This window comes from Miniopterus natalensis, chromosome 13 (genome assembly GCF_054644295.1).
Source record: "Miniopterus natalensis isolate mMinNat1 chromosome 13, mMinNat1.hap1, whole genome shotgun sequence".
Lineage (NCBI taxonomy): Eukaryota > Metazoa > Chordata > Mammalia > Chiroptera > Miniopteridae > Miniopterus > Miniopterus natalensis.
The window spans coordinates 18,879,069-18,903,516 of NC_142093.1; the positions used below are offsets into that span (position 1 = coordinate 18,879,069).

Sequence of the window (24,448 nt, forward strand, 5' to 3'; positions counted from 1 at the left end):
AATCCAAAGGCTAGCCCTGCTGGTGTGGCATCATCTCATGCACCAAAAGGTTGCTAGTTCGATTCCAGGTTGAGGGCTCCATCCCTGGTGGGGGCTCTCCAGGAGGCGGCCAATCAATGTTTCGCTCTCGTATTGATGTTTCTCTCTCTCTCTCTCTTTCTCTCTCTCAAAATCAATAAAAAATCTTTTTAAAAAATCCAAAGGCTAGGTTAAATTCCTCTCTACTACCTCTGCACCTCAAAGCCTTGACTTCAAAGCTTCAAACACACTTCAAAGGAAAACTCTTTGGGACTTAAAGCTGCTTTTGACTGTTTAGAACAAAGTTTTAGACCTTTCCCCAGGAGCATCTACAGAGCATTTATAGAGTGGAGGTGTTCCAGCCTAGTTCCAGAGGAGAAAGGCCATGTAAAGTCATGTAAAGTGAGAGGGCAATGTGGAGATTCTCACAAAGTTCTGGAACTTTCTCTTGTTCTAACAGCATCAATTTCAAGTCTAGGGAAGAGGTGGTGTCAACACAAAAACTGCTATTTCAGATGAAAATATCAGCCATAAGAGAGACCTTGATGAAGCATGTGAAATGACAGACACCTTTTTGTCAGTGTTGGACATCGGTGGACAGAGATTCTAGAACTTTATAGGAACGGTTTCTGAGAAAAGAAAACTGGGATCCAATTACATAGACACCAAAAGAGAAGATGCTTCAGTGATATGGAAGGAAGGCCCTAAAAGCAAAATCCTGACATAGCCAACGCTAAAGGAAATGGATAGCTATCCAAACACCTCAACGCATTTTAACAAGGTGTTCATTCTACAGCCAGGGATTCTTAGTAAAGGTCTCATTACCAGGTTGCATAGGGCTGAAGGTGCTGCTCAATATTATACTATTTCTACAATGGTTGATTTAAAAAAAAAAAAAATCACTTCAAGGAAGCCATGAAGCTCAACGTCCCTTCCTCACATCTCACAAGGATAACTAACTTATTGGTTTACAGAATCAGAATATTTCCCAGAAGACTTCAATGAGTTAAAATGATGGGTGAGAAAAAGAAGATAAAAAACTTTAAAAAGAAACGGAAGTTCTTGCTCTTGGATTTAAAACCAGCATGTACGGCAGTGCAGAGCTGGGGAGGCTGAACCTGGGGAGAGCTTCTGCTGGATCAGATTTAACGAACCCTCCGCCGGGACTTGTCCTGTTTAACATTTTGATCTTTTTCAATTTCCACGTCTCTGAGAGCCTATGAGTCATTCTGCCATTAAATGTTTTGTCTGGAGCGAGGCAGCGGAGAGTAAGAGCCCATGTGAAATTGCTCCTACTCAGAAAGTCCCACTTTGGAGCTACTTGACCATGGGTTTACACTAACAGTGGTTTAAGTTAACCCCAAACTCCACCACAGCAATTTCGAAATGAGAATATTTGGAAATATTCCTTTTTATTTCTTTTTTGTTCCGTTGTCTGTGTTTTTAAAAAAAGTATTAGAATACTGATATCTGCACAGTATATTGGACGTCTGCTATTTATCTCCTTCTCTAACTCTGCCTAGACAATTTTGAAAGGGTGAGAAAATATTAAGGATGAAAAGAGAGGACACTGTAAGGAAATACCTTCCTTCTGTACACAAAAAAACAGCTTTAGAGTGTGCTAAACAATTCAATCAGAACAGGCTGGGTATACCATTCTAAATTTAAGGGTTTTAAACTTGTTGACTGGCATTTTGAGTTTTTATAGAGCACTTTGTAATGCACCTCAAGTGGTAGAAATATTACTCATGAATTTATGTGTTAATAATGCTAAAACTTAAATCCCCAAAGTGGGGTTTGTTCACACTGGTGTGGTCGGATGATGGGAAGGGACTTCTCTGTCTTCTCCCAACAGGGTATTAGTTACTATTAGTATCCTGAGGTTGGCATGGAGAAATCTTAGATGTCAACTCCTATGTTTCCTTGAGGCCAGCATTTGTCTTACTTACTCTGGGACTTTTTTGGAACATCTAGCAGGGGGCATTGCATGTCATCATCAGGGCTATGTGAACATTTATAAACACACCAAGTGTCAAAATGTGAACAATTATATAGGGTCTCCATATAAATTTGTGTGTAAATGAACACAACACACACATTGTTAATGTGTAAAATTTAAATGTCTAAAATCATCAAGAACACACCATGTGCTACAGCTAAATGTTAACATACAGGTTACATAAGATGAGGTTTTGGTTTGTTTTTTAAGGGTATTTGAAGAAAATGAGGAACATTAAAAAATTTGTCTTACCATACAGGCATTTTCCTTCATTAAAAGAAAGTAAAAATGAGAAATGCTTTTAAAATATATATATATATACAATACATGGTGAAAACAGACAGTAAAAAAAGTAAAACTTGATGTCATTAGACTTTAAAAATTCATACCTGTTATTGTGAAGCCACCTAAAAAAGAGAAAAATAAATAAATGTTACAATTTACTTAACTCACACTCTAAATAACAAATACCAGTGACATTAGACTGCCTGACAACCCAACCAAGGCATAAAAACTAGCCAAATTATATTTATAATTAAGAAAAAATACGAAAACATCCGTTTATGACTTAATCACTAATCATTCTTTTAAGTTTATGGGATTTAGTGCACAGATTTAATTCTGTGCATACCTAAGAAATCACTGATTTTTAAAAAGGTTATACTAAACTAAAACTGGAATATAAATTATCTGACCTTAACAAAAATGAGGCCAATGGCCCTAAACAACAATCTTGCTAGTAAATCAATAGAAATAAAAGTCAAAAAACTATTGTATCACTTGACAGAAATGGAAATTTCTAGAAAAATGGAAAGGAAATGCAAGAAATGAAATGCTTACCAAGCTCATTCAATAACAGGGCTGTGAAGGAAACAGACAAAGACAAACACAGAATAAGAGACCAGATGAATAATGAAAGTAAGAGGAATATCAGTGGAAAGAAATCCAGGCAGATCTAGTGGTAGGAGCCACTGATAAAAAAAATCAGGGCACCCCAAAGAAATGTGGCATTGGGAATATTTCCAAAGAAAGAATCCCAACACTAATTTCTGCAAATGGGTGTGACTGACTACATATATATATTTCACTCTGTATATTATTTCTTGACATTTAATCAAACATTTCTACTATATATGTTTACAGATAGTGTGTATATCTAGTTTACCAAATATAGTAGAAACATTTTATGAAGTTAACCCTAAACTTTGAGCAAGTCTTTTCATGAAATATTGCCTGGGAGTTAGTAAATTCAACGTATGGAAGTCTTAAATCATCCAGGATCTCAGGTATTATACCTTTCATTCAATGAAAACAGATAAAACACCTTGGGAAATTTCATTTTGGCCAACCTTTCTGGAAGGACACTGGCCCAAGGTGAAGCTGTCTCTCTGTAAGTTCTATTTGCTTGATATTTTGGCCATCAAGGAATGCTTATGTTTTTTAAATCCTCTAAACTCAAGTCCCAGGAATTAGGGCTATTTATCTGTCCTTATTGATGACTTCTGCACATTATAACTGGACAACCAGAATGCTTCTGTGGACACATAATTCCATGGAAACTGACAAGGCATGGTATGTGTGTGTGTGTGGGGGGGCGTGTGTGTGGGGGGCCTACATAATTTGTCTTTCAGGTTATATGCTTTAAACCCAGACCATACTGTAGCACTTCATTTTGGTGAAGCTCCCTGGCTGAATGGACCAAATAAATGTAGATGGGAAAGCTACAATTAGTTTTTCAGGCCCAATTTTCCTTCTAATGGTAGCGGCATCAGAGGATACTGTCAAAAACAAGTCAGTAATTTTATTTATAGTGATAAGAACCCACTTAGTGGGTGCAAAACTGGATAGTGCTATCAAGGAATTTTAATTTGCTTTTACATGAGGGCATATTTTATTAAAACAACAATTGAAAGAGCTGTATTCAGTATGCTCTCCCTTTAGATAAAAGACAGTTCTTTGGAGGAATTCATTTAGAAGTAAGTGTTTCTTCCTGTATGTTAATGAGGCATTTTTGATCCCATCTTTGTAAGAAATCAGCACAATCTTCTGAAGTGTCTTCCTTCTGCCTACTGTCCATGGAGCATGTTAAATAAGCTGAATTAAAATGGGTCCCCAGTGCTTTTTCTTCCATATTCCAAAGGCTCCTATTACCATTTGGAATGTGATTAAGTCAGGACTACAAACTTTTTTTTTTTTTCTGATGGACCCTGAGGCCATTGAGTTCTTACAAATGTGGGATGAAATTCCTCCAAATATTGGGTCTGTATAAAAATTAGTCCTATATACTTGATTATTTTTACATGTAAAAATATAGATTTCTTGCAAAGTAGTCCATCTAATCGTTATTTGTTTGTATACAATGAATAAGAGCTATTAATATGTATAATGCTCATTTTATGCATATAATTAAATGGACAGAATTCCTTTTAAAATCTACACTATTACGGATAATTATAGGAAGTCCTCACAATAATTCAGAACAAAAAATTATCTTTAAAGCTGATATAAAATTCTTGCCCTTCCTTATCAAATATAGGCCTCATAAAATAGATATAAAGTAAAAGAGAACAAAGTAATTGTCCTCTTCATTCAAATATTTTCTACAGATACAAGTACATATCAACAAAAAAAATCTAATTATGAGGATATGGCTGCTTATTTTTTTCTCTTTACTGTACATGTTAGAAATTTGTCAATTCTATAAGGAAAGAAAGATTTTGGAGCATAGGCTGGATAGGCCTTAAGCAAGGGCCATATCCTTCCTACTTAAAGAAAATTGATATGACTATGATTTCATATATATGATCCCTTTTAAATGTTATATTTGATCATATAAAAATATTATGCCTCAGTGAACACTAGAATATAGATACCACTACACTTTAAGGATCTTAGTTCTTATTAAATATCTTTTTGAAATCTGGATCCTCTGGAGAAACATAATTATTTTATTCTTTTGAAATTTCCTATTAGTTGACATTAGACTCATTTACCACTGCTAATAGGTATTAAGTAGTTTTTATCACTAACATTTTAGGGGAAATTTAATAGTTGGAACCAAATTTGAGAATGATCCCTGAATAGGGAAAAAATAAACACATAAATCATTCTTTTATGTCATCGTTTCTGAGTGCCAGAAATCTCTTCCAGCATGGGTTAAATCTGGTTTCAATCAAGGTTAGTTGGCATTTCCTGAAGAAAATGGGCCGAGCTGGGTTGCACTTGTTAGGAAAGGGAAATGAAACTGCCAAAGCCTAAAGGAAATGAAGTATAGTACTTGGAAGCCGAGGAAGAGGAGAGAGTTAAGTGTGAGAGTAGGGAGACACGGAGAGAGTACAATTTCTCGCTGGTACGTCTTTGTATACTCTCACACCTTTCATTCCTCTTCTTATCCATTTTGGTTCCTCAAGCACAAGGGAGAAACTGCACTCTTTCTCATATTCCTCACGGTCAAATATTCTAATGGTAATGATCTTCCTGTGGGAACACAAGACAAAGGCAAAACAAATGGTTGGAGTCACACGCTCATGCTAGGTGTTCACCAAGCCGAATGTTACTGTGATGTTATGGAGGGAGAAATGGCAACACATGGACCTCCTGACGTATGTAAAAGGGCATCTCGGGTGCTCTCAGCCGGCCCCCATTAAGTTTTCTTTGCTAATTTATCACGTTCGCAAGTTCTTCCTGTTCCAATTAGCAGTCAGGAGGTACCCTGAATTAGGAAGAGAAACCAGACAGTTGGCTTCATCTGCCATGAACTTTCCCAGACACGGAGGCTTGATGGACTGCACTGAAAATTAGCAGCTCAGCCCTGTAACGCGCAGAGCGGCCCAAACTGGCTAGTGGAGCTCCAGCCGGCCCTGTGGCCGGGGCAGGTCTATGCCCTGTTACATAGGTGGAGGGTATGTGCACTGGAAGTCACGTTCTGAAGAGCGCAGGCATCCGGCGGCCCCGGCCAGCAGAAGCTGTTGGGCTCAGCCCTGGAGCAGCTCCCCCACCTTTCTTCTCACTCATCTCCACCAGGCGGGGCTCTCCAATCTCAAGGAAGAAGGTCTTGTTTTTCTCATACTCCTCATCATCAATTACCTTGACTGATATTGTTTTGCTGAAACAGAGAAGAATAGAAATTGACGAACAAGGGGAAAGGAAAAGGGCAGAGGAGGAACATAGAGCAGAGGAAAGCAAGGCTAACGAGCCGCATCCCAGGCGAACAGCAGCCGGGAACCTTCCACACGTGAGTTTTTCCTTCAAGAAGGAGTGTGGGAGAGTTCTCAAAGCCTGGACGGGTCACCCAAGGCGCAGCTGCCTTGCCCCGGGTTCGAGTTATCTCAGCAAAACATAGGACACGGCACTAACAGGGTTATCATCATCAGGCAAAGGGAGAGCAGAACACTGGCCATGATGATAAGAAAAGAAAAATCTATTTATTTCGTCAATGCCTTAACTGTAGGCTTGTCTGAGCTGTGTCCTGGAAACCACTCCTTTAGAACAAATCAATGAATCACTTCAAAATACTAACAGAGCTTAGCTCTGAGTGTTAGGCTTATAGGTTACTGTTTTGTCTTCATTGTGCTTTACTGTATTTCCAAACGTAATATCTTCAACCTAAGATTTTATTAAAATAATAAATGTATAAAAACACTGCAAAAGAGAATATAAAGTCCTTTATCTTACCCCACCCAATGTTCTAGGATTAAAGTCTTACTCAGGTTAGTCAGCTTTCCCACCGAGATCACAGGGGGAAGTTGCTCATGCTGTTTGTCTTTCCGAAGAAGGAAGCTGAGACTTCTCAACAGCTGTCTTGAGAAGTGAGGGGTGAGGCGTTATGATGCTATAGTTATTTATTTTCTTCCCTCCCAAAGTTGAGTTTCAACTTTCACAAGTTACACCATTTGCTCTACTTTCAAACTCCACTGATACACCGAAGTATAACGTTAAAAATTCTTCCTGTCACCCCACCCTCTAGTGCTTCTTGCCTTACGGTCTTCTGGTTACCAGTGACTGACAGGCAGGTGGGACAAATGCAAATATACAAATCTCAACTTCCCAGAAGCCTGATGACTCCGAAAATATATCTAATGTTAATCTCTTCATGTATTACAACTTACTCAGAACTCCTAAATACCTGTTTGTCTTTGAAAATATATATATTTTTTTCAGTAACATTGGCCAAAAAACATTTCTGACCAAAGTTTTTGAAACAGTGAGTTTATATAGACACACAATTTTAATGGCATGGATATTATTTAGTTTTGCTGGAATTTTCCAGGTTTTCTGGAAAGAAACTGGTTTGTACATATAATTTTAATTTTGTGAATCCAAATCATAATTTCATTTAGACCTGTGCATGCCAAAGAGCATTAATGTCTTTTTTCCCAGAACAAAGGAAGCTACAGGTAGAAGTTGATTCTGATTCTCTGAGTTTCTCAGCCCCTGATGCTAAATGCTTTAGTCCTGCTTTCTTGGGTTAGCCTTGTAGAAATGAGATCAAATGATTGGTTCAGGTCCTTTGCAGCCCAATAGCTACTCTCTGATCCTTGGCTACAGAACGTCCCCACATGAGGCTTACATCTCACTTTTTCCCTACTAAGGAACTGGAGCTTGTGATAACGCCTTTTCTATCTCAGTTCTGTCCTCAAAGACTGAACTACTAAAGCTAGAAGAGCAGCTGAAAATGACTAAAGGAACAATCATTTTTTAAGGTAGTTAGATATTTACCAACAAGGTAACAAAGTCCAACTACATGTATAAGTGAACAGTTCCAGTCCAACTTCTAGAACAAATTTCTGGAATTCACCTATTTACTTAGCATATAAAAAAAATCAGCTTGCCCTGACTAAAGTGGGATCATTCCTCAGTATTCCCCCAAGGATAAAATATATGAATTTTAGGTATTAATTTCCATCTTACTCCTTATAATCATAAACTATAGTGCACATCTCTACTAAAGCACTGAGCACCATGAGACCATGTGTGGGAAAGTACTGATGGGTATTAGAAGGGCCATGGTACCTTTGTCTGGACCTGATGGCCTGAGAATGGTTATCAAAGCTCTTTGGGATAGGGTACATTAAACTCGATGTCTTGCTGCAGTGCTTTTGCTCATATTAATTAAATACACTTGATTTATTTTTCTGCATCCTGCACTCCCAACCCATCCTGCATCTCATCACATATTTTATTCAATTGTAGAAATAAAGACAGCACAGCAGAGATGCTTAGAGTAGCCTTGCCTAATAGGGCAAGTGTTTGTTTAGGAAAAGCTACCAGTTTCACGCTCAAAGGACCACTTGACACAAATAAATGAAAACAACCAAACAACACAGTGTTTCTTATCCTTGATGAGTTTAATCCTTTGCTGTTGTAATAGCTTTATTTTCTATACTCTGAGTAGCTGATAAGTGTGACAGGGCCCGACACAATTTGTATAATAAACACTTAGAATTTATCATTAGACTATCACTATTCACTAGGGTCATAATCCTTAAAAATTATTTCAGTATTTGATAACTGTGACCCTGGAAAATCAAAGCTAAAGAAAAAGGGCACAGTCCCTCTGTGGGTGCCTGGCAAAGGCAGCTACAACACGGGATTTGCATAATGGCATATCATTTCAAAATCATTACTTACACAATCAATAGGGCCCCTGACAGGAGGAGCCATTACATTTTATATTGATTTTGCTCTGCTTGCACAGTAAAGCTATTAATTGAAACACTTTTTAAAGGACATGCCAATCAATTTAAAGAGGGAGGGTGAAGTCAATCCTTATGAATTAGCCCTCTGGATTGAGGCAGGTAAACATAAAAAGGGACTGGTAATGTCCACCTTTAGCTTCAGAACAGAGCTATTTCTCCCCTTAGCAAAGGTAAGATGAAGGCATGTAATTCTGCTCACATTCCAAGCCTAATGCACAAAAGAAACTGTTACCCCTCCTTCCACCACAGGGGATGTTAGCTGAGGTGGGGTGGATTTGGTGAAGACTCCAGTTACACCATCTTGATAATCAGCAGAAGCATGCCTCTGGTCCTCACAGTTCTGCAGTACAAACAGCATCTCCAGGACTGAAGGGACCTTAAAGGCCTCCAGTCTGCCCCCATTGCCACACCAGTCCCATATTCCCAGGGCTTTTGCACCGTCACAAGGAATTCTCCCTGAGAACACAAATTCACGTTGTCTGTTCTCCTAATACCCCTAGAAATACCTTCTACTACTTAAAATTGACTCAGAGAACTGAAGTAATTTCCAAGATCACAAAGTGAGACACCTGCGACTGTCTCCAAAGACCAAACCTTTCAATTATGTCACCCACAAGGTCCCTTATTCATTCAGCTGTGGAGTATTTTTATGACCACTTTAAAGGAACTGGATCATTATTTTAAATTAATGCAGAGGTTTATTGTTCTATCTTTCTGTTAACAAAGACTGCCTAGATGGACCATAATAGGTTTTCAATTCTGTTTTTAAAAGAAGTGCAGCACATACTAGATTTGATGATGGCTGTCTTAAAAAGTTAAATCCTTGAAGAGATAAAGGCTTTATTAGGATTAATTGAAAAATGCCAGGAACATGTAGAGACTCTGCAACTTTGAAGACTTGGAGCAGGTAGCTTGTTAGAATTCCAGAATCTCAGGGCCCACTCCATACCCACCAAATCAGATCTACATTTAATAAGATCCCCAGATGGGAGTTAAAGTTTGAGAAGCGCTGACCTGGAGAGGGTAGTGGGTTCTTCTATTAAGTCAGATAATGAATTAAGAGACTGGTGGTAGCCAGGCTTATGTTTTGGAACAGTCTACCTGTTAGAATCACGTGTGGAGCTTTGAAACTGTAAATGCCTGGGCCAGGCCTACTCCAGATCAGTGAAGTCAAACTTTTTGGTTGTGGGGCCCTGACATGCATATAGTTTTAAAAAGTTTTCCAGGTGATTCTAACTGGTGAACGGAGAGCCAGAATATATGGCTTGATGTTTAAAAGAATGTATTAAATAAAGAATGGGTAGAATGTGAGGATGTCAGAATGAAAGCAAAATTTTAGATCAAATTAGCAATGTAGATTGAAACATGAGAGAAACATTTGTCCTTCCTTGGGTTACATAGAGTACCGAAAGTGGTTGTTTTCTTCTCTTATGAAATGCTGGTCTCCCCAGACAGCCTTAATAGTATAGGCGAGAAAACACCTTTATCATTCAGGCAACAGACTTGACACTCATGCAGAGTGATTTCCTTTTTAACAAAGTGATAGGAACTCTGGCAAGAGGATTTTACACAACAGTGGTTCTATTTGGAGACTGAAAACACTAAGGGTTTCAACTGCCACAGAAGACAGCAATGCCTTTTACCCCCCCCCCCCCGCCCCCCCAGAGAGCTCTGAGCCATGTCAGCGCAGGGCCATGTCTAGGGAATGGGAACTTTCCACCTGTACGCCACCACACTCAGACTCGAGAGAGAAGTGACTCGGGACTGACCACACATGAAGGAGGAAGATCTGGCAACTTCTCTGACCGCAGAGGAATGTCATTAGGTAAGGCAAGTTTGAAATTTCATCCCCAGTACACCTGATGTTACAAGCTTCAGGATAAACTATTACTCAAAATGACAAGTAAATCAACTTAAAAATGGGCAAAGAATCTGAATAGACACTTCTCCAAGGAAGATTAAAAATGGCCAATAAGGACACATAAAGATGTTCACCATCATTAGTCGTGAGGAAATGCAAATCAAATCCACGGGGAGATGTTAATCCACACCTACTAGGACAGAGCAAAAAAGACAGACAGCATGTGCGGTGGAGAATGCACGGGAACTGGAACACTGCCGGCGGGAATGTGAGAGTGCAATAGCTTTGGGAAAGTCTAGCAGTTCCTCAAAAGTTGAAAAATAGTTACCATATGACCCAGCAATTCCACTTGGGTATATTCCCAAGAGATTTAAAGACACATGTCCACACAAACACTTGTACATGAATGTTCATAGCATTATTCCTAACAGCCAAAAAGGAGAAACAACCTAAATGTCCACTGACTGATGAACAGATGAACAAAATGTGATATAGCCGTATAATAGACTATCATTCAGCAATAAAAGGGAGCACGATTCTGGTACATGCTGCTGAAGGGTAACATACCATGCTTCCCCAGAATATGCCAAGTCAGTACAGTGATTATTTTGAGCTCTAGACACTTGAAAAACAGCAGATGCAGGGAGAGCTTTCTGTGAACTCCACTTACCTGCCTAAACACAGATCCTCCAAAAGGGACTCAGTTGTCATAAATTTCCACCCTGGGAGTTTCATCAACCAGGGAAGATTGACTCTTACCACAGGAGAGGAGACCTGAAGTCAGCTCTAGACCCAGACAAACTTTGTCACAAACTGTCATATCTTCCATCTGTTCTTCTACTGGCTCATTCATCTTTCCCCCAAATCATTTACCCTTCACTAAGAGTCCTGCCCCCACTCCCTTTCTCTATTAAGGTATTTAAGCCACCTTGGAGAATGACACATTCCCCCCCCCAGTATCTCCCATGTACACATGAAGCACACATGTTAATTTGTTTTTCTTTTGTTAATCTGTTTTTTATTACATGGTCTCAGCCAAGAATTACGAAGGGTAGGAAGGAAAAATTATTTTTTCTCCCCAACACTATGACATGGATGGACCTTGAAAACAGAATGCTAAGTTAAATAAACTAGACACAAAATTTCACCTATTGTATGATTCCATTTATATGAAAAGTCCAGAATAGGTAAATCCAAAGGCAGAAAGTAAATCAATGGTTGCGTAAGGCTGGGGGGTTGGGGAATAAATAGGGGTGACTGCTAATGGATAATGGGATTTTATTTTGGGGTGATAAAAATATTCTAAAATTGACTGTAGTGATGGTTGAACAATTCTGAGAATACACTAAAACCCACTGGATTGTGTATTTTTCAATGGGTGAATTCTACGGTATGCCAATTATATCTTAATAAGGCTGTTACTTAAAAATAAAAAGCGAGCTTCAGGATATATCCTAGTCTTTAGAAATGCTGTTTCTTTGGATGAGAAAAAGGAATGAGAATGTTCAGGGTTTTCAATAAGGAGTTTCAAATTTTGCTGGTACCGCCAGACAGAAAACTGGGTGCCACATGCCACGAGACAGTGAAAACCACGGACATCAAAGCTAAGGGCCACTGCTGTGCCTGCCAGCCCCACTGCCGCTCAGCCCATCCCTCCCCCGGGCCCCTGAGGCTGCTCCCTGCCTCCTCGGGTGGAGGGCTCTGTACTTTGCGGGACTGACGCTGTGCTTTGACAGCGAAGCGTTTCTGGTGGCTGTTACCGCAGGCCTGGCTTCCTTGGCTGGTTTCTTTTCCCCAAAGTACAAAGTATTATGACAACGTCAGAAGCAGCATTGCTGTCCCAGAATTTATGTTAAAAGGAAAGGAAAGGACCATAATCCTAGGTTATGCCTGCTGCCCTTATAGTCAGCTGCTCTCTTCACCGTGGGCATTACCCAGCGCCCTTGTTGGCATCGGTTTGTCGCCACCTACAAGGAAAGGTATGGTTGCTATGGGTTGCCTTTGTGTCACTTTGTTTAAATTCCCGGGCCATTGTAAGCTTCTTATTCTCTTCAAAAATTGATTTGGTGAGTTGCTTGGTGGTTTGCAGTTAGGGAAACAAAGGGGGAGTCAGAGAAGACCCTTGCATATATTCCTGTCAGTTTCCATAAATGACCCAAATCAACTCTCCTATCTAATTAACATTCCAAATAGGGTAAGACAGGCTGCTATTTAAATGAGTTCTAATGATATTTTTATACTGTTTTAGATTATTGGTGAAAAATGTTGGGCATGGATTCACTTGGGAATTTGTTCTGGGTTCCATGCTTAGATAGTCACGGAAAAGGAAATAAATCATGACTCCAATCTGTTGCTTCCTTTGTTGAAATGTCAGGGGCACCAAACTGGGACTCAGATGACTTGAGTTCATAACTTGGCTCTGCCACTGTCTAGCTGAGGTATCTGGGCCAGTTCTGGCATCTTTCTAAACATCGATGTTACCACCTATCAAGTGGGGGATAATCAAACTCACTTCACAGTGATTTGGATGCTCAGTGTTGTGATGACCAAATAATGGGTATCATCATTCATCAACTGTGGAAAACAAAACTTCAGGGACTGCTTCAAAGATCAAATGATCTAATGCATGCAAAACAATTTTGCAGAGGACTGTAACTATAAAATGTTAGAAAGAGTTATTATTCCTTCCAAAGGAGTGGCTTACTTTGTAGTTCTTACTTGCCTGTTCACTCAGTCACCAAAAGGGGCAGTTGGCGGAGGTGGGGGTCAAGAAATATTTGATGGAGTAACAGGCAATGCCCTCAAATTCATTCTCATATGTAGCTTGGATCACATTCCATATAATGGGTATCCAAATATAGAATCTTAACACTCATCAAAGCAAGGGCATGAGGCTACTGTTCAGCTTCTGAGCCCCAGCTCTGCCAGACTCCGTCTTGCCACATTAGCTAGACCTACAGAGGGGACTGAAGTCAGACTTTTCTTGGAGCTCCTGCTATGAAGCAGAGCCTGATAAGCCTGGATGATGCTATTGTGTAATTTAAATAAACTCCAAAGATGAGAGTTGCTAAAGTAGCTAAACCAAAGTAATTCTCCAGGAGGCCTTGTCATCTGTGCGCTGATCTCTTTGCATTACCAAGTGGTAATTGAAATCATTGCTTCAAGCCGGGCAAGAGGGAGGATCAGCTGAAGCCCTGCTGTTCTCCAGGGAAACCAGGGGAGTTTCACAGAGCACTGGAGTGTGTGTGTGGGGTGTGTTCCAATAAAACCTTGCCCTATTTTATTTTCCTCTGTTTACTTTTGAAACTGAATGGCAATTAATTCATTTTTACCCAGTGCAAAATAGAAATAAATGTAATTTTTTTTTTTGGTCTCTCTCCTTTCAGCAATCAATGGTCAGCTTTAGTTTTGAAGGAAAAACCTATGATTTATCTAGAACACATGCTAGTTGACCACTTGAAAGAGACACTGCATGGATCTTAGAAATATTGTTCCAATAGATAATATGCTGGGAATTCTGGTACCCCCCCCCCAAAAAGCTCTATCCCATATTAGGTTAATACAAAAATCACAAGTAAAGTTTACTAAGAGAAAATGATAAGGATGTATTAAAAAGTGATGGTAGTTTTATGATTTATAAAGTTTATACCTAACCACTGCCTTACTCCTCTGTAGTCAATAAACTTCAGTCTTAAGGAGGGGAAAGTAATAATCCTGGGTTTTGTTACCTAAGTGCACATGCTGAGACAATTTGTTAATTTACTGAAAAATAAAGCGTTGGGCACCATGTTGAAATATACCAAAATAGATCTTGGTCTAGATTTTCTTTTCATTGTTTAATAACAGTAGAACTGTGCAAATTATACAATAGAGGCACTTTTTAGCAAAATGATACAGGATTCTCATCATCTTACAACTGATTCTTCACTTGTTAGGATGACATATTTATCTGTAGTCTGAGATCTTCACAGTACCCCTTATAGGGAGTGAAAAGGGTCACATTCTCCTGAGCTCATGACAGTGTATAAGCCTCAATTGCCTGACTGTCTGGGAGCCTCTCAGGTCTTTGTAGGCTATCATAGGTACAGAATTAAATTTGTGTTTCTCTGGTTACCTCTCTTCAGTCACTTTAGTTATCAGGCCAGCCAAAGATCCTAGAAGGGAAGAATGGAAAGGCTTTCCTCTCCTACAAGGTGAATGTTTGTTTCCCTACAATCCTCTTTACATGCTTGGGCCCCACTCCAGACTCCTAGGTGGTAGCCTTCGTCATCTCCTCTTTCTGTCTGACTCTACTGAAGTTCTTGTCTGCATTGTGCCCTAGGAAAATTTGCATCTCCATTTTAAAAAGGGAAAGTTCTCTCCTCTGTCTTTGCTAACCTTCTGGCTAGGTTTTCTGGAAAATTTTTCAGGAATTATCTGTCAATGCTGTTTCCCTCGAAGGCCATTCTTTCGAAGCTTCTGTTTATTTCTTAACAAACAATTCCTTGTGCTAAATCACTTACAAATACGAATGATTAGCGCCTTCTACTAATCGCCCATTCCCAAGTTTGTCATGAAAATAGCATTAGTCATTTTCCACTCAAATCCAGCCCTTGCCTTCCCAAACACTCCACTCTCCAGTCTGGAAGCTCACAGTCTCTCCATTCTCAGTCACAGAAATCTCCCTGTTCACCTCTCATTATACAGATGAACAAACCTAGACTCACTGAAACTAGCTGATGCCCAAAGCTGGTGGATGCCAGGATCAGGACTAAAACTCCTCTCCAGACTCTAAATCCGTGTCTGATATCCGTTCACTCTGCTATCCTAGTGTTTTCCTTCTTTGGTGCTGCTGAAATCCAATTCACCTCTCCTTGTAGGAAACCTTTCCTTTCCCCCCCTTTTTCTTCTTCTTTTTTAAAAAATATGTCATTATTGATTTCAGAGAGAGGAAAGGAGAGGGAGAGAGAGAGAGATAGAAACATCAATGATGAGAGTCATTGATCGGCTGCCTCCTGCACGCCCCCGACTGGGGATCGAGCCTGCAACCCGGGCACGTGCCCTGACCGGGAATCGAACCCTGATCGCCTGGATCCTAGGTCGACGCTCAACCGCTGAGCCACGTCGGGCCGGGCTCGCACCCTCTTTCTAATGAAGTAAACACTGGTGCTGATAGCAGAAGAAAATACGCATGATTTTCTTTGTTACCTCGCTGGCTTTTCATTATTGTCTGTCACACTGATTGATGGATGCTTTGTAAGTTAAGTGGCCCATCCATGGACACACAGACTTTCTTTAGTAATAAGGATGGCTGTATAACATCACAACCTGGAGAGTCTTTGATGTGAAAAGAATCTACAGCATCCACAGAAACACAAAATAAAGAATAATAAATCCAACCCAAGTCTGGGCATCACTCTGAGCAGATTTCCATCTTTGCATTTTTCTTTTCCCTCCCTTCTTTGACCAGAGTCATGGTGTGCCCCTGTCAACCACTAAGTAAGAAACTGATCTATTTGTACTGCGATGAGAATGGTCAATAATCATGTAATTTTTTTCCACTTAAAAAGTACACTTCCAACTTCAAAGAAACCCATTTTCTTAATTCAAAGGAAGTAGTTATGGGAGGACTTGGCTTTGTAGCGATGTGTCAAGCTTATAAGTGTCCCTCTATATGGTGAAATACTTCCTGAGTGTCTAATCACAAACAGGTATAAATTAGAACTCATATAAACTATGAATCAAAAATTATTACCCACAAAATATCCAGGGCCTCAGTATATCTCCTGCTTCCTGCTGCTGCTTTCCACTCTCTGCCAAACACAATGACTCACTGACAATGGACTCTCACTGAAAAGTTCAGGGCCGTACTTATTTGGAGTTTTAAATATTTTCCAGGTATTTCTCTTGGTTTAAAAATATATCAAACAGTTATCATTTTGGAGTGCATATTCTTAACCGAAGGGACCCAAGGCACTTTATAGGTAATCATCACAAGAGAAAATCAGCAAGAAGACATCGAGCTTCTTATTGATACTAGCAATTTAGAGCTTCACATCAAAATTAACCAGGACCAGAATAGAATTCCTTGGCTTTGAACTGAAATGCATTTTCCTCTTTTTCCCTTTTATGTTTCTTGTTTATAATGGAAGTTTTTCTCAGAACCAGAAGTTATGGAACCAGAGCAAGTTTATAGAATGCAGATAATGACACTGTTGAATAAAATTGAACCACTAGACCAAACAGAGTGAGAAAGTACTTGGTGAGCAATTCTTGGATTAATTACAGGGCTTCTTATGAGCTGCATTTAAAATGCACATTGATTGTAGGGAGAAATCTATAAGTAGGCTTCAAATATATTTTTTATTTTGTTATAAATTGTACATAGTTCATAGTTAGCGCTCAAAAAGCAAACCCTCACATGATTTCAGCTTTTGACGCAGACATGATCTTCATACAGGGAAAGGTTATTGTTTTTAGAATTTATGCTATTTACAAATTTTCTACAAAGTCTGCACTTTTTCTCAGAAAATCTTATAGCTAGAGGGAGCATATGAGATTTAGATTTGCCTTTGTAATAGAGATTTATAGCTTTTAGCTGTAAATATAGTTATAAATATATAGAAATATAATAGCTTTTAGCAGCATGACCTTGGTCAAGTCACTTTCTCTAAATTTCAATTTCATCAACTGTAAAATGAGAACCACAAGGAGTTGACATGAAAAAAATGAGATAATGTATATAAAAGAACATCTCACACTTTAAGCATTTTCAAATGTAAGGTGTATGTGGACGAGGGTTGATGGGAGGTTAAGTCAAGAAAGAGAGCTTGGGGTCGGGAGAAATGCTAAGCCATGTGGGCACAATTTTGCAATAAAGAGCCAATGAGCCTTTTTGACTCTCGGCTGCTGTGATCAATTCTGACCTTTAGGACAATCATCTGACTCTGGGATAAAGCTCATGCTATAGAAGAATAAAAAGGGAGTGAAGAAGAGGGCAGGGGAGCAGCCACAGGAAAAATGCTGTCTCCTGGACCAGCAGAGCCTGAAGTCCCCACCACAATGCCCAGCCAGGTGCCCCTTGAGCAAGGTGTTTTGATAAGAGTTTGGCCCCCAGCCTCCAGTCTACATCTGTCAAAGCTGAAGAAATGAAAGAAACTGCTGTTATGCTTTAATTCCTTTTCTGCAACTTTAATTTCTTTTCTGCAACTTCCCTCCTTCCGGCAAGCTTGCCTGCGGGTTCGGGTTGGAGAAAACAAATGGAAATGGCATGAAATGCACTCTCTGAGCGCCTCCTTTTGCCTGCACAGTCAGTTTCCTATGGCAAGGCGGAGGGAAGAAAATACAAATTCCGCTGGAGACAGCCGCAGCGTTGTAAACTGACCTGATCTGCATGAACAGGAAAGCTAATTCTCTACCATCAGTTCAGGTCTGAGCACATATTTCATTTTATTTTTATCAACTGTGAGTGGTTTTGGCAAGGTTTATGACAAAATGATATCTAGATGTATACATTAAGTTTTTAAATGAAAGTATCGAAAACAAGCCTCAGGTACATGAGTTACATGGGCAGTCGCTATCACAGCACATTATCTTCCACGGTATTGGCAGGAGGACAGCGAGAGAATTACAGCGGAACAGTGTAATGAGATGGAAATGTACATGGCGGGCTGTGGGAAAGGGGGAAAGGAGTATCATTCATTCTCCTGATACGGCGAGCAGTCACTGAGAAAAATGACTCTTGGGTTACTCGGCAGGCGTGGGTGTGGGTGGGGGGAGAGACAGACAGAGAGACAGAGAGTAGAAAGCATCTGTGGTCTGTGATGAGAAAAGTAATAAGGGAGGCAAATGATGTGTGAAAAGATCAGCAGCAGTCGTTGGTGTTATATCGGAGGGCCAGGCCTGCTCAATCACAGTGGGATGAAAGAGACGAAGAGGATGGGACTGTCACTGGGTCTGCCCACTGGACTAGAGCAGGGAGCTGGAAATGAGGGGTAGAAGCCACCCAAGGTGGCGGAGAGCCCTTCCAGAGCAGTGAAACGCAGCACCCAGACGGTGTGGAAATGTATGATCGACGGAGGCCAAGCGGGACGGGCATAAAGTTGAGTGATGTGGACTCAAGAATACAGCAACACCGAGAAGTCAAGGACACAGGGCTACTACATACAGCACCGGGCAGCACAACCCTGTGCTCACCCGAGAGAGGCACCTCCAAGGGGACTGATTACAGGAAAGATGCGCCTTCGTTTACGATGAACCGAAGTCCTGAAATCAGGACAGGAAGGCAGAAACCAGACAGGAAAGCAAACCTGACTTTAGATAGATTTCAGGAGTCCAGCAGCTCACTGCTCTTTTCCTGAGTGCCTGGAAGGATGCGTAGGATGCATAGAAATGCCATAGTGTTTGATAAATGGACGGTTGCCACTGGAGGAAAGGGCAGAATCTGATGATTAACAAGCCTGTTGTGAAGCCGAGGCCCAGAGGGCTAGGCTAGTGCTTCCTACTTAAGGTGAGGGTGCAGTGGGGCTGGGAAAGCTGGTTGGGATCAGTCTTGGACTGTGGAGAATCAGAGGAAAGGGAGAAAGGTGAGAAAAAATCTGAAGAAAAAACCTGCAGCCACCACAATGCCTTTTTCCTTGGACTCTTTCTACCTGCTCCCTCCCAAATCTCTTCTGTATGGCTCTATTTTTCTTTATGATTATTTATAACTATTAAATATATAACTTAACAGTCTTTCCAAGGGGCGAAACCTGGAAGATAGCTAACATAATAATATGAAAGGTTAAAGAATTTCATGGGGAGAAGATAATAAACTCCAGTCTTGATATATTTAATCCAAGCCATGCTGGGAAATGTCTTACAGAATATATGGAATATGCGTTGGCAGTGAAGATGTAGTGTCTAGATGAGAGGTCTCTATTCATTTGTCATGCATACTGAAATGGAAATTGAAGCCACTGATTTGAGCTGATGGACTTTCTCCAAAGGTGTGACCTTAGAAGAAAAGCCAAGGCACATAGAACTCAATACTGCAACATCTCTGGTAACAGTGTGAAAAAGGGGAGAGAGAGACACCAAAGCGCCAGTTATGGGAAGGCTGAGAAACTGCCAGGTCCTTGAAGCTTAGGGTAGGATGTCCTTTAAGAGAAAGGCTCTAACATGTCAAAATCAGAAGCCTCAAACTGTAGAGAAAAAAAAGAGGTAATAGTTTGGGTTAAGAGGAGACTGTTGGAATATGGCCAAAGGCTGATTTGTCTAGTGATCTGAAGGGAGAGAAGATTCTGAGGTAGTACTGTTGTTGGTAGTGCACTCAGAGTTTTAACCAAGAGAGAAAGCGACTGAGATGACATATAGCAGGGACAGTCGTGGTGGATGCTGACTTACCATAAGAAGTAACCTGAAAAACTTAAGCATGGTTCAAAACTTAAAAATATGATTTCCTGGTGAAAACAAGACTCATGACATATTGAAAAATCAGATTCTGAATCTGTGAGGCCCTGGGGTTTATAGAAGGTGGGTCCTCAGATCCAGCAGACCAACAGAATTTTCTGCAGAGCATTAAAGACAAATAGATTTCGTGTCTTCCACGACAGAGTCAGAATATCCGGATGCGTAGATGTAGGATGAGTAGCAGGATCTATAGCGTTAAAGAAGCTCCCCTAATAATTCTAGGGCAATGGTCCATCAATTAACATTAAGAAACTATTTTACAGATCTGCTGTTATCCCCAGGTTAAGAGGTTCAATAGTAGATATCGCTAAGAAAGAAGCCTTAGAATAACCCACCTTTTGTATCTGTCTCACTTTCCACATTAAGCAGCTCATGAAATGTACCCCTTTCCATAGCATTTTTCTTAGATTGATCAGATATCATACTGTCTATTGTTCAGGGCGAAAGAAAAGGTGGTTCTCTGCGGCCCTTGTCCATTCCGCCCACTGTAATGAGGCAGGTGCATTTTCCATGCAATCTACTCTCAGTACATTGATTAGCGGTAAAATCCATTTATTATTTCATAGAATACTAAGTCTGTAAAGCATTTTGCAGAGGTGGTATTCTTCATGGCAGATCGATTTGTTCTCTACCCTGTATAACTTTCCATTAGAAGATCTTATAGAAATGCTCCTGGACAGACCACATGCATCAGTGGCTACAAATAAAAGGAAGTCTGGCATTTATCACTGTGGCATTGGACCAACTTGTCTGGCACCACTCCACACAAAGGCATTAGCCCCAGTTCCCACTTGGGGGCCAGATGAGTAATTCTCAGTGCCTTTCAATCCTGATAGCCTTCCTGATAAATTTAGCATTTAATTAGGGATGCACTTTCTATGCATGTGGGTACCTGCGCTATTTTCCCTGAGCCCAGAGGTTATTGGCAGAAGTGACAGTGGGTGCCTCAGGATGAAGCTATAATTTTATGGTGCAGTGTCTAAGGCTGCAAATGGAGCTAGTGGACCACGAATGCCAAAGACACCATCAAGAAAAATGTTCCTTAGGAAGCACTTGCCAATTTCTGAGCAATCAATTATTCCCTCACCTACACGCTGACTTTTATGAATAAAACAGCCCAGGAAATGCATTTAATTAAGCAGACGGATATGATAAAATAAGTTGCTTTTCCTCTTTAGCAAGAGATCTCTCTCTCATACCCTCCTCTGCCTGCACCCTCGCTCTCTGCTGGGTGTTTTCGTGGCTTCGCTTCCATTTCCCAAACTCTTTTATAAATGACGATGTCAAGCGAAATGGAACACTCTTCGAATGGGAGATAACTGAGTATTCAGAGTGAAACTGATTGTCTCAAGACTCTTTCCAGTTAGGAAATGTTCCCATCTTGCTACACCTTTTTTGCCACCTCTGTGGGACCAAGGGAGTGGTATTTTCCATGAGGTTCAAGATTGGATCTGTTGCCCTAGTTCCAGGAAAGGACTCCCCAGAATGCTCCTTGGGGATGGCTTTTGTGGAGGAAAAGCACTGCCTGTCTAATGCATCGTTAGTTCTCGCAGTTTCCCATGGTACCAGACTGAACGCGGGTCAGAAGGACCCCATGAGTGCCCATCAGAAACGGCCAGATGGGGAGTAGCAGAGGACCCTCAGCTCCAAACTTCTAGGAGGACTTTGCCAACTCTGGTCAGGCATTTAGACAGAAGGGAATATTGGGCATCTTTGAGACTATTTCTCTGTGAAAATATAAGATGAAATTATATAACTAAAATTAATTTCTAGCTTAAAGAATTGACAAAGTCATTGTATGTTTATTAATTTCTCAGATGAATTAGTGATAGTTCAAATGAAACCTTCAGGGACAATGGAGCCATGTATATACATGGGTAAAATGAAAAATAAAGGAGTTAGTGGTAGGGAAGATAAGAATTGCAAAAAGGCTCTTCACGTGGGAAGCAACTGCGTTTGACAGGGAGTATTAGTCATATGCACGTGGGCTCAATGAACTGGACCTTCTTTCAGGGAATGCTATGAACCAGAGATCTTACTTCAATTTCCCTACTTAGAGGATAGATAAATGTCAACATTTATATTTACGTAGTATGATCTCTGAGATGCCCACAACCCTTGGTGATGTATCTAACTCATATAATTTTTATAAAACATTTCAAGTATTATTCATCCCATTTGCTATGAGAACATTATTTATTGAATTTTTATAAGACTGTATTTAGTAAAACCGATCCAGTGTGTTAACAGAGAAACGTAACCCAAAGTGAAAAATGAATTCTACAGAGTATGGAAAATAAGAGGAAGAGGAATGAAAGCCAGGTCAGACGCCTTGAATGTGGTCTAACCCCCAGTGGTACTGAGAGCATGTTTGGAAGCATGTTAATGAGAACACAGGCGTGCACTGGGTAGGCTCCCTCGTTGAGGCACTAACTGCCCTGAGGAGTCTCTAAGATATAGCTCCTAGGCCCTTCTTACTCTGCCACAATCCACATCAACTCAGCTGCCAGTCCTTTTCACTATGGCTATGGGGTCGAAGGGGTTTCTTTGTGCACAATACTGTGAACTTCCAGAGGGGTCACACAGCTTTACGGGAAGTCATTTGGAGAAAAAAGTAATTCAAAGGAGTTAAACTGCTCCAGGGCCCATAACATGATTCTCCATTGTAAGTTTCTGGATGGAAGACACTATATTTTAAAATTCTTTGGTAATGCACTTAATAAATACAGAAATTGGCTGCTAAGATCATGGAAAATTGTTCACTTTTACGACTCCAAAAATGAACATGACCCCATTTTAAAGTCGGGCTAAAAATGTTTCCATATTTTCAGTCATCAGATTTAGAGTATGTGATGGGGGCTACTCAGAATCCTGGAAAACACTGGAATTAAATAGTATAATCTGCACCATAGGCCTTTCAGCAGTGGTGGAAATGGAAACTATTCCCGAGGGAACCTTGACTGCATGAATGCTGGATCACTGGTTTGCTTAGGATGGAGCTTGGACGCAGGGAGGGTGTGCTCCCCTGAAGTAGCACTCCTCCAGACCAACACATGGCACTCTTAATCCGTCACGATCAGACTACGGAGAATAGACCTCCATAAGGATCATAAGTATATAGTCTGTCTATACTATAACCACAGGTGATCGAAAGGCTGACAGCCAACAGGATTTATTTTCTAGGGGATAGATACCACTCCAGAACAGAGACTAAACAACAAAGGAAGGCTTTAATGACTATGCAAAATCATTGGAGGTGCAAATTCTTTTCTGTATTTCCCTGACCATATGCATTAGGATTCTGGAAGCAAGCAGAGAAAATTCTCCTACAACTACTTGCCAATAAACTATGTCCTCAAAATTCCTCTCCTCATTTAGAAAAGCACAACTGGAAAAAAATCAGCCCCATAGTTTGTGCATTTTGGCACATGTTGCTGTTTCTACATGGTCATTGATCACTTGGACATTGACAGGACTTACATTAGGCTCTTGTTCTTAGTTCCAGTCTTAACAGGGGAGCTGGGAGAGGAATAAAGCATTACTCATCAGTGGCCTTATTTGGCAAAGGCAGGTCTCTCTCTCCCTATTATCATTCATCCTGATAGAGCTGTGACAGAGACCAGATGTCATTCCAATGTTAAAATTACATTGTTTTCATAACAAAGTCAGCTTACATCACTCTTAAATAGATCACACTAATGTTCCTCTGTATACTGTCATGGACAGGGTGAGCTAGATCTTTCCAGAGGACTTGCCAAACACAAACTATAGGAGAAGTTAAGATTTTCGCAGGGCACTCACTAGCTGGCTTACAGCCTACACATCTCCGAATCTCTTTGCAGCATATTTCAAGTCATTGCAATATAAAATACCCTTTATAGTGATTCCTGGAGGAAATTACAGGTACTTGTCTTTATGGTAGGGAGAAGGTCAAAGATTTCATTGGCTGGAGCTCTTTTCTTGCCTATTTTCTTTGCTCTTCCTTCTTGGACCCTGGTGATATTGAATTAGGGAGAATGTCAAATATTTCATTGGCTGGAACTCTTTTCTTGCCTATTTTCTTTGCCCTTCCTTTTTTCTTTGCCCTTCCTTTTTGGACCCTGGTGATCTTGAATTACGGAGAATGTCAAAGATTCATTGGCTGGAATTCTTTTCTTGCCTATTTTCTTTGCTTTCTTCTCTGGCTCTGGTGACCTTGAATTAATTTATGGTCCAATGCTTAAGAGTACCCTGTGCACTATCTTTCCTACTTAACATTTGGAACTTTGAAGGATCCATATAGACTCAGCACATGTAAACCCCATAATTTGGTCCAAGGCCTACTCAATCTTTTATGATACAGCTATAGGGCCACCTCCTCCACAAAGCCATCTATGATTCATCATTCAGAACTACCTCTTTGTTTTCTGAATTTACCACCTCACTTTTTGGGGGGCATAAATT

The 24,448-nt window shown here is 40.3% G+C and overlaps 1 protein-coding gene across 4 annotated transcripts in view; it reads right to left on the minus strand.

Annotated features, from left to right (window-relative positions):
- The window catches only part of SLC8A1 (solute carrier family 8 member A1), a 249,026-nt gene that overhangs the window by 45,444 nt on the left and 179,134 nt on the right, over positions 1-24,448 (minus strand). For 2 of the 4 annotated variants that reach the window (XM_087823508.1, XM_087823511.1), the window contains exons 3-5: positions 5,391-5,494; positions 2,858-2,878; positions 2,407-2,424 (exon numbers count right to left, since the gene is read on the minus strand). In XM_087823508.1, the coding sequence (XP_087679634.1) occupies positions 2,407-2,424; positions 2,858-2,878; positions 5,391-5,494 (143 nt within the window). The remainder of the gene's footprint in view (positions 1-2,406; positions 2,425-2,857; positions 2,879-5,390; positions 5,495-24,448) is intronic. The other 2 variants (XM_087823509.1, XM_087823512.1) reach the window with 1 other exon arrangement.